The 11,847-nt window shown below is 35.7% G+C and overlaps 1 protein-coding gene across 1 annotated transcript; it reads left to right on the top strand.

Annotated features, from left to right (window-relative positions):
* Positions 1-1,069: 1,069 nt before the first annotated feature.
* EAF01_010798 (uncharacterized protein) lies at positions 1,070-2,406 on the top strand (the record flags this gene model as incomplete). Its single annotated transcript, XM_038919055.1, has 3 exons — positions 1,070-1,164; positions 1,772-1,869; positions 1,904-2,406. The coding sequence occupies 3 exons, from the start codon at positions 1,070-1,072 to the stop codon at positions 2,404-2,406; spliced, it is 696 nt and encodes a 231-aa protein (XP_038765338.1).
* Between the last annotated feature and the right edge of the window lie 9,441 nt (positions 2,407-11,847).

Below are 11,847 nucleotides of genomic sequence, written 5' to 3'. Positions count from 1 at the left end.
TTATATATTTTAATAATCTTTTGAATGCTTAGTTTTTTGTCTTTTTGAATAGCTTCGATAATAAGGAGTATACGGGCTTCTTGGTTATTCGAATTCATTATAGATCGTTGATAAAACGCATATTGAAAGAGAAAAGTATGAATTGAGGTGAAAGTAGCCCACATACTGATATAGCCCACATGCTAATAAATTACGTTATATATATTGAAAACATATATTTTTGAGAATCAATATTTTATTAAATTAAGCATTTATTCTCCTTGAAATCTATTACTATTATTATTCCTAATAAGAAAAGATATATTTTGAAGATTTTCTATTTAATCAGATTCTCATTATATACTTCAATTCTTTAAAAATGATTAGGATTAATGAATTCGAAGAGGTTGAGTACTCCTAAGCCTAAAAATTCAAAGCTATATATCTTAAACTTAAAGTATATAATTTAAAAATTTGAAAAGTAATTAAACCTTTATCAACAATGTAGTTCTAATATTATTAAAGCTATTGAAAAAGCTAGCAGTATATTTAGCTTAATAAGATAATTCGAATAATATTATTCTTAATATTAGTATTAATAGATTAAAGTTATTAAAAATAATTTATTTAATTTCAAAAAAATTCTTCCAAATTATTCTATATTATTATCACAATTCTAATTAATTTAATACAGATTTAGATAATAGTATTAATTGAGCTCTTTTAAATACTCTAATTAGTTTTTCAATAAATAATAATTGAAAGAATAAAGTATATTATTAAAGTGCTTTTATTAAATAAATTCAATTCTTTATCAAAAATATAATTAAAAACTCTTAAACTCTTGAGAAGATAAATATCCCCCCAATCTTTAATTAATCGAAAAAATTTGATTATTAATAAGCTATAATATCATTATGAAAAGGATTAAGATATTATTTAGAATTCTAATTAAAAACGTTTTATTGATGAAGAGAGTTTGAAAGTGAGATAATCCCAATCGTATTTTTGCTGCGATTCCAACATCATGTGACTTCTAAGATGAATTTCAGGATATCACATACAAACAATTTGCCCGCTCTATTGATATATGTTCTTGGTGGATGGAAAATATCTAGGTCGCAGTAAAACGTTCGAAACACTCAATTATGTTGGACCTCAAGACTTGCGATACATTATGTTATTGTTTGCTGCGATCAAGACAGGCTATCAGGCTTCATATACTTCTCTTGATTAATTAATCTTAACATCTAATATAATCTATAATGTGGTTTATTAATGAATAGGTCATATTAGTGAATAGATCATTTCATTTTATATACAAAATTCGTTTGTATGTAATTGTGTACTTTCTTTATATAATAATATAATTTAAAGAAATTTGAAAATATTGAAATTTAATTATATAAATATTATAAAAATCTAATTATTTATTAAAAAATTAAATTATTATAATAGTTATTATAAAAATAACTTTTTTGTAACGAAAATCATAATAATTTCTACTTTTTTTTAGAATATAATAGAAATATTTAAAAAAAAAAACTAAATTTATAAAAAACTAATTTTTTATTGTTATTAAAATTTTTTTTTTTTTTTCAAAATAATAATTAATTATTAAAATAAGAATATTAAAAAAGGCTTAATTTTGATGTATTTTCAAGTGATTTGTTTATTGATATGATCTGCTCATTGATAAACTATGTTAGATGTTTTTTAATTTACTATAAAATACTCTTGAAGGAAATGTTGTAGTACTCAATCCATTCTTTGGAAGTCAAAATTCTCTCAGTCCCAGCAATATCACCAGCTATTACCCAAAGTCTTCTTTCCAAAAGAAAAATGCGTACATTAAAAGTACAAAATCTCCAGAACTTACTCGAATAATTCGTGCCATCGTACCCATACACCACAATCTTCAAAGAAGCAAGATATGAACCCTTCGTCGTTCTCCACACTTCCGGTTCAACCGGTACCCAAAAATACAGCATTCCAACTCACGGCACTATATCTCAACACGAGACTTTCCTCCTCCCACCACCACCCGGCCATCCACCCATCACTCTTTCCCTCTATCAAAATGTCCGAGTATTCATCGGGCTAGGCCTCTTCCACAGCGCAACCCTCTGTTTCACATCCTTTTGCATCTACTCAACCACCACCATCGTTCTCCCACCACCCATCCCCATGACACCCGAAATAGCCAATCTCGCCCATCTCCACGGAAACCTCGATGCAAGTTTTCTCAGTCCCTTTATTCTCACCCAAATCCCTAAAACCCCCAAATACCTAACCAAAATAAAAAATCTCCTCTATCTAAATTACAACGGTGAACCACTCTCCACCGAAATTGGAAACATTCTCAAATCCCACACTCGCCTTTTCGTCCATTTCGGCGCTACCGAAACGGGTTTCTACGCACTATAAACTATCGATCCCGAGGATTAGAAATACATGAAATTTAGTCCTATGATGGGTATTGAATTCCGTCTTCTCGCCAAAGATCTTTATAATTATATTTCATCCGCCAACCCAAGCTTACCTTATCTCAAGGTATATTTTGTACATTTCCTCATTTGGATAAATATTCGAGTAAAGGTTTATTTTCTAAACATCCAAATAAAGAAGGATTATGGCATTTTGAGGGCAGAACAGATGATGTGATTATTTGTTCCACGGGGGCGAATAGAACTCCCATTGGGATGGAGGGGTTAATGAATGCGCATCCTGTGGTCGAGGTAGCGATCATTTATAGTTCAGGAAGAATGCGGGGTTATTTGTTGGTGGAAGCGAGGGATCCACCGAGGGATGAAAAGGAGAAGGGGTTTTCAATTGAGGAAATTTGGGATACGGTTGAGAAGGGATATCGGAATGTACTAATTTGTGGAAAGAAAGTTAAGGAATTAATTCTATTCACGAAAACTGAGAAGCCGATGGTGAGGGCGGGGAGAGGAACGGTTTTGAGAAAGCTAACAGTGGAATTGTATAGGGAGGAATTGGATGATTTGTATTCTGCTCTTGAAGAATAATTTTCTTACTCGTATCGCTCGAAAAATCCAAGTTTGTTTTTTCTCTTCTAATTTGTATGAATTTTTTCCCTCTTATCTCTATATGTTAGCTCAAATTCTCAAAAATATGTTCCAAAACACCATCTTCCTCTTCATCATTGATCCGGAGATTATTTCTCCACCTAAGTAAGTGAGTCATGGCTCGATTGAATCCTTTATGGTAGATGGGAAAACTTGGGTAGATTTTTGGTATCTAGGCGTTGCGTATTCATAGGAGAATATCACTGCCCACGAAGCTGCAATACCATCATTCATCCAATTAAGTGATCCCCAAACTCACTTGTTCACACCTTCCTCACTGAACTTATACCTCCTCCATCTGATTCCAATATCTTCCACAAGTGAATTGATTTTTGATCTAAACACTCGTGCTTTCGGCGATTTAAGATTCAATTTGGGGTGGAATAAATCATTACGATTCTTTCAAGGGACAAAGTCGGGGAGATTATATTTAACACCTTCTACAATCTGCTTTACTTCACTCACAACTCACTTTCTATGCCTTCTCAGCTGGGAGATATTCGTACTGAAGCAATCACATTATCACTGGCACACTTTCATCACAATGAAGAAAAAAAGAAAGAAAGGAAGAAAAGAAAAAGACGATGGTATTTTGGAGCAGCTCGCATTTTGATGGAGAAACAATCCCAGGAGAAACTGATTATTTTGCCCCGGTCGTGCCAAAGTACATTCATGCTTGTTGGTCATTTTCCATAGAGGCTTGAAGTCCATCCCTAAAACCGTCTTCTGAGCGAATCCACCAGACAATCCGTCACTGAATGCTTTTCCTCCAAGGGCAGGCTTGATCTTTTCATAATTTTCTTTGCTGCGGCAAAATATCATCTGAAGTCATATTCTCTGTGCTTCTGAACTCGAAGACGGCAATTACGGGTATTCGAAGACACCGATGGTTGCTTGTCGCCACAGATTAATTTTTCGCTGCGATCCTCCGGGGAAAACGGAATGATAAAACTCCATACCACCAGTTTTGTGACGATGATGCCTATTCGCCATGATAGAAGACTGAAATAATTGAGGACACATAGGAAGAGTCCGCCAAGAGGCTCTTGCATACCATCTGAGATCGTCAAAGCAGTAATTCATAGCTTGAGCGTGCTTTCAGAAAAGACTTAAGCCGACATATGGTCATATTGCAACTCTCGTTGGATTGAACATGTACTCTGAAGTTTGAGAGGAGGTAGACCATCTTTTGAGGAAGGTGAACGCCAGTTCTTCAGATTCATATCGTTCTCGCTGACTGTCTCTTTTTTAAGTTTATGTTTCCTGTTAAGCGTTAGTAAGCTTTTACGACTTTCTAAAGCGATTCTCGCAACAACCTCAAGTGAAAAGAAAAGGGAAAAGGAAGGAGGAACGGTAACAAGTGACAAAGACGCAACGAGGAAGCATACTAGCATCAGCTATTCTTTACCTTACAACAAACATTGCTTTATCGCTAGCATATCCTCCACCTTCTTATAATTTTCCTTTAACTTCATCGATCTTAGATGCATTGATCCGGAGTAGAAGTTCCGCTTCGTCAACCATAGGAATAGAAAGTTCCAGAATCAATTCCGGCCAGATCCCCTGAGTCCACGCGAATGACTGTCAGTAATCCGATTCCGGGTAATTCCATATGGGCGTGGCGAAAATGCAGCGATATCTTGACTATTGGTGAAGATTGCCCGATCCCTCTCCATTTTATGATTTTTCTCCAGACCTCCTCGTACATTTTTGTCCCTCCAAGCGGAGCATGATTATTAGAGTAAAACCTTCTAGGCCTAGGTAGGCAGAGCCGCCGACAGACTAGCAGTTCCATTCCCAGCAATAGCTCATACCTATATGTTGGATATAGGTTGGCTTGGGTGTTTGTTGGTCCTTACGGATAAGATCGTTAAGCAAAGCCGTGTAGCTTCTGTACCTTGCTATTGGTTCTTGTTAGCAGATCATCATAAGTATGGAAAAATCATCAAAGCGAAGAAAAACTTTCAGGCTTTCAAAAACATATGCGAGACTTTCTTACAAGGCATCAAAGAATGCACGCCTAAAGGCGGCTGGGGGGAATGACATTCACTTTTCTACAATTTGTGGATCTATTTACATGGCCTCAATCACCTACATCTCAATTAAAATTAGGGGACTCGCTCCCTTTTCTTTTTCGTTCGCAATCAAGAGCCAACCTTTTTGGAGAATAGAAAAAACGAAAGACTTGTATTAAACCATTCGTATTATCCACCATCTTCTTCCAAAGCCACCCAAACTCATGGTAATGACCATTCTCCATATATGATGAGTGGTTCGGTGAGTGCGACTGGTGCTTGTATTGTTGCAGTACGCAGGGTATGTAGATTGAGGAACTCCTCGTTGTGTATTCCCTGTTGGTCTCATTTCATGTCAGCACTGGAATGCGGATTGAACCATAGAATTCAAGCTCAAAACTTACACACTTGACATGTCATATCCAGGAGGACAGTGCTAGTCCCGAGGTCTATAAACCCAGACTTGAGCCTCTTCAAAGATCCCCGGTCTTGCACAGATGCGTGATGATTGACCAGTGTCGAATTGTCTCTGGTCTTTCTACAGACTTATCCGCAGTAAGCAAAGTCGTGTACCTCAAGTCTTGTATCAAAGCTCAGATTCTGTCATTAGGAATAAACCCGAGAAGTCTCTCTGCCATCACCTTTTCAATGGTGGATGTTGCCGTGACATATGAAAGGATATATGGTTGTCGACGGTCATTCTACTCTGTAGGCGTCAGTACCTCTCTAAGTCACGTTTTGGTCACGACAATGGGTATGAAATTCTTACAAATTAATAATCAGTTCTCTTTTGTAATTCTGTCGAAGCTTTGTTAAAAATATACAGAATGAATCTGCGGAATTGCTCTTGCACGGCTTCGAAAGAAGAAAATTGTTGGCTTGATTTTTATGTTTGTCGAACAAAGATGGTGTAACGGGGGAGGACGAAAAGCAAGTTGGCCATTACCACCAGTGTTGAACTGGGTATCCATATCTCCCACTCTTGATTCTGCGCCTAAAATTCCATGAGAAACCGTTAGCATAGCTCGATCTTCAGGTGATATGATGTAATGATAATGGATCTTACCTCTCTTGCCCTTACCAAGAAGGCATATCGGATTTTCCAGAATCATTTGGAAATCTTCGATTGGGTTATTCTTCAATTTAGAAAGATCTACCCAAGGGACTGAAAGGAAGAGGGACCTCTATCGGTTTGTGGATGATTTTCTTTGGTTTGAACAACCTTCTGAGTTTGGCTTTCAAGGGAACCCTCTTCCTGATTTTCCTAGTCAGTCCCTGGGGTAGTAAGTGAAGCTTGAGTAGGCATTGTCATTGTCTTTGTCTGCGAATTTGACTTCACTGCTCTTTTTAGAGCTATTTTTACCTCTCGTGTTGGTTCTAAAGCGGTGCCCATGAAGGCATTCCAATCCTATTGAAAATTATCAGTAAACTTCATGGATTTAGATCTAACCGTTTTAGCGATCAATTGAACGTGGTAAGAAAGATTAATGTGATGATCACTTACTTCAGAACCGACACGAAAGCGAGACCTTCTCACTATTCCGATGACTTCTGCTTTTTCAAGCATGCTCTGAGAGAGCTGTAACTTCCAAATATGAAGTGTAAGAATGATAATGAGAAGGAGAATGAATAGGACGTTCGAATTTTTTACTTCTGGGTGTAAAATCGATGATGGCTAAGCATGAATAATCTTAGATTCAGGAAAATTGAATGATAAGTGTGACCAGGCTGAGTTTGAAGGTCACGATATTTCGCTTATTCTAAAATACAGTACTTATCCAGATCATGCCCAATTTATTTTCACTTCGAATTTTCTTTTAGCTTTTCCCACAAAAGTTCAATTTGTTAAATCTGAGATACTTCTTGTTTCTTTCAACTTTTTGCAATAATTCAATTGATGAATTGAACCAAAGGCAGGTAAGTCCTCTCTACTTGTACACTGCTCCTATATGAGCATCAAACTGATTACTTTGAAAGCTGGGATGTCTTCACGATCTGAGCTTCGAAACCCAAAAAGGCATTGTAAGATTACAGGGTGTGGCAGGTTGAATTGGCCCACGACAACCGTAAAGTCAGTCACCTCTTCTTTTCATCGCAGTATCGAACCTTTTCGGCAGTTCACGAATTCAACTGACGTCGCCTTTCAATTTCCAATACTTGCTTCGGAACAAAAACTTATGAACTGCATAGATCGTCGCTCCAAGTTCGGTTCAATCAATGGTTCTGACCGTTATGAAACCAACCTTTCCGCCAAGACTATCAGCATCCTTATAGCCAAGAATGTACGCAATAACTTAAACTGGAGCGCGATTTCATATTCTTATCTAATAATTTCATAGTAACGGTGCACAAGGTACCAAAAAAGGCTTGTGGATATCTTGAGTATGGAGCGAATGCACTGTGTGGAGTTGAAAACTTCACAACCGCTGTCGGTACCAAAAGAAACTTGTGAATATGTCCTGTATGGAGCGAATGCAGAGTTGAAAACTTCACAACTGCTGTTCCAGGGTTTATACCTTTGCTTTGGGTATGAAGCTTGTCAGTATTGTGAGCCAGTTGGCAAACGGACGCATGGTCTTGTTCAAAGATAAATCAAAGATCGATAGCACACTCTTTTTGGAAGTGTTTGCATGGAATTTATTTGCAATGACCTACCAATTCCTTACTCGGTGAGTTCATTATTATCCGCAGAATTTACTGACAATGATGAAACTACTTATTTGGGCTTCACAGGTCAAACTTTCGGAATTCACGAACCAAAGAGAAAACATCCACTGCTCTCCTTGAGGTGGATACAAGAAGCCGGTGTTGTGTCACCCTCTCCCACGACCTCCTCATTCGATGTCGCTCCCATGATTATTATTTTCTCAAGACCAGATTTATTTGTAACGTGTCCGTGAGTAACACGAGCTCTTGATTCATGATCTGCCGATGCTAAATACCAATTACTATGCTTTACAGTTCTGGCGGAAACAATGAGCGCCCTTGTAAGAAAGCTGAGTCAGAGCACCGCAACCATCAATATGGCGGTGGGGCAGTTACAAGACCAGAAATCTCAGGAAGTCTGGTCAGACCTGATGGTATTAGTAGTTCAGGTGCAAGAGGAGGAAACACATAAGAATCAGCTGGTGTAGCTGCTGCCGCACATCATGGTGGTAAATTCTCCCCAGCAGAGTCTATGATATCATACTCGGCAATACTACCTCCTTTGTGGGTAAATTTATTCACTTATACTAACAATCAAACAGCAACTCTCGCATAACTAAACTTGGATTATGGAGTTCGGGAACTCCCCCGCCCTTTTCGACCAAGATATTATCTGGTGACGTGGGAAACGGAGACAGAGCGGCAGTGCGCGCAGATGAAAAACCTTGACGGGCCTTGGAATTTCTGCCGTTCATTAGTATATGTATTTACTACTGTCAGAAATAAATAATTTCCCTCATATTTACTCTCGCGTATAACCCATGACCTGTGAAGAAATGGCTGTGAAGGTTGTGAAGAATAAATCTTGATCTGAAACCTGTGTCGATAGTCATTATCTCAGGAAATTTTTTCTAAAACATTAGCCGATCTACAAAAGTACCGATATGCAGACGAAGGAAGTTGGTATTGACATTCAGCATGGGTGTGGAGACCTTGAAGAAACATCACAGAGGCGGGTACAGTTTCACGGCATATGGCTCCGGTAAAATATGTGCATCGAGCTGAATATAAAGATGCCGCTAACATGTGCCAATATCCCACTCGACTCTCACCCTTTGCAACATGATCCTGAGACGTGGCGACTGGGTAGATGCTATTCATCTTCACCGTTCGCCTTCATTTCTTTTACGCAGCTCCGTCGAGATCTCTGGTAAAGCTCGATCCTGGAGATGCTAGGTCGCGTTAAACACTCTTTCACATACCGTCTAGGTTCTAGTTCTCGGCTCATGCCCATCTTTACATCCTTCGACCACGGAAACAATTGACGATGATAAATGGGCCAATTCAAAAAGATGCCGACCCTGCAGAAATGCGTGGAAAATTTGCAGCCGTGTGTGGTAGAACAGTATGCAATCGCACGGTGAGGGTCTTCATCACCATGTTCTAAGGTTTGGTGCTCACGGAAAAATTCTCAGAGTCTCTTTCATTTTCACCTTCCGTTCCACCTATCACCTCGCCTGATAAGTCTAGAACTTGTTACCATAGTCCAGAGAGACTCCGAAAGGAAATGGCATAGGTCAAGAGCGCGAATTCAAGGAGGAGAGAATACCGGGGGCGGAGGGCATTGATAACGCGTAGCAATTCACATAATCTATTTTTTCACAGTCAGAGGAACTATGAAGCCAAGTCTGCTCACATTGATATTCTCAGGATATAGGTGATTCAGATAGCGCGCTCCAAAGAATATCAGTAGCGGCGGGGAAAACGAAAGGCATGTAGGACTTTTCGTCTGAACTTAAGAGACGGGTAATTACTCCCGAAAATCGCTTGTCTGAAAATCCGCAACTTCCAATTTTCTTTTGCGGAAAAATCAAAGCCTGTTCCGATGAGAGATAAGTCTCGAGTTTCGAAGAACCATTTTGCTATACCAGATCATCATCACATCACACCCCATTCAAAAACGAAACAAAAAAACTGACATCACTCGCTTGATTGTGATTAGTCAGCTAGAATTTACTGGCTAAGCTTAGCCTGGCTCGATTTGGTTTAGCTTGATTTAGGTCGGGGCAGCAGGGCTAGGTTTTCGGATTGGGTACTTGGGGGTTTGAGGGGATGGGGGGGTCTCGATTTTGTGTGATGGAGTAATACTAGAATGATGAATAGCATAAACAGAATGAATGAATAGAATTAATAGAATTAGGGTGCGTTCGGATCGATTTATTTCGGCTTATTTCAATTATTAGACCTCATTTATTTATTAAATAATACTTATTAAGCTTAAATAATAGGTTTATTGAATGTTTGAGGTTGTGAAATAAATTATTAGGAATTATTGGATTTGTAATAATCCAAATAAATTAAAGTGGTATATGCTTTTAAGATTGTTATATATTAATTATAAAGTAGCTTTTTAAAGCTTTATGAGTAATTCTTTAACAAATCTTTATTATTATTTACCCTTATTATTTTTCAATATTATTTAATATTATCTTAAATATATTAGCCTTAATACTCTTACTATTTTAACAATATTATAAATTTCTTTAAATCAATAAGAAAACAAACCGAACGTACTCTTAATAGCTAAGAAAAGTAAAAAGTAAGAGTTCTAGAACCTTCTTATCGCACTCCGTAAATTTTATAACAAAATCTCTACAAAAATGATGTTTTTCTATACAAATCAAAAAAAATTGATAAATTTTTTAATTTAAGAAATTTTATTTTTAAAATCTAAAAATAAGTAATTAATATTATTTTTTATTGAAAGAAATACATAATTTATTGTTAATAATTTTTGTTTATAAATTATATAGATTTGAAATTGAAAAAATTGAAAATATCTAACTTGTAATACTGTTACAGGAGCTGCCTCTAGGATTATGTGGAAGTGGCTAGAGATCTCTCGAAATGATTTAAACTAGACTTCAAATAGGAATTCAATAAGGTTAATAACTAATTATAATTCTTATAATTATAATAATAAAACTAATAATTGTTTTTAAGCATAAAGCTTTATATTATAATAAAACTTATTCTCTTATATAAACCTTCATTTTCTATTGTATTCCTTAAAACCTTCTTATAGACTGAATTGCTACGAACCTCACTACGCTCCAGGAGCGCTACAGCTTCTTGACGCTTTGTCACCTGTTTATAGTCATATGACGCGGTACTTTGCAAGGACTGTCGTAACAAATACTTTTCTCATACAAAATAAATAATTTTTTTAGAAAGTTTGTAACTTTCATTTTCAATAGCTTATAACTTTATAAATAGAATATTTAAAAATAAATTAGCTTTTTTTATATATAATTAAAATAATTTTAAATCGATTGTGAGATCTTGTTATTATTTATATAAAGCTTTTATAAAGAAACAGGAGATTTAAAAGCTGAAAAATTAATGATTTTAGTAGGGAAATCGAAATCTATATAGTGAAGAGGTTCTAGAACTTTTACATACCGGTATACATTCTGAGAAGAATTATTTCTTATTACTATATTCCCTATATCAAACTAGTCATGCATTTTACACGGGTGGTTTATTAGTTGATTCATGAGTCGATGGGTCGTCTGATTTTGGTGGACATTAGCGTTATGAATGAATAAAGTACTTTCATCTTTTTGAAATATACCTATCTACCTACCTAGCAGGTAAATTGTTTAAGTATTAGTATTTAATTACCTACTTATCTATACATCCCTATTGAAGTAAGAGTTAAGACTCTAGCTTATCACACATTACTCTTTTTTGTAAAAAAATCCCTATAAAATACTGTTTTCCTATACAAATTAATTATTTTTATAATTATTTAATTATTGAAAGAATTGATTTAAAAGTTATATATATAAGAAATAACTATATAAAGAATATTCAATTTAAATTGTTTCTTAAAATTATAAAAATTAATAAAGTTATAGATTTTTAAAATTAAAAAATTTCAAAATTTATAATATATAATATTTTTTCTATATAAAAAAACCACTTTTTTCAAGTTTTTTAATAATTTCAATTTTAAGAATCTATAAATTTATTAAAAAAAATAGTTAAAAATATTTCATTTGTTTTTTTTGAATTATTTTAATGATTCTCAATCTTATATATTATTTTTATAAATT

This window comes from Botrytis porri, assembly GCF_014898465.1.
Source record: "Botrytis porri strain MUCL 3234 chromosome Unknown BPOR_018, whole genome shotgun sequence".
Taxonomy (NCBI): domain Eukaryota; kingdom Fungi; phylum Ascomycota; class Leotiomycetes; order Helotiales; family Sclerotiniaceae; genus Botrytis; species Botrytis porri.
The sequence above is the reverse complement of the archived record's forward strand: the minus strand, read 5'-3'. Positions and strand labels throughout refer to the sequence as shown.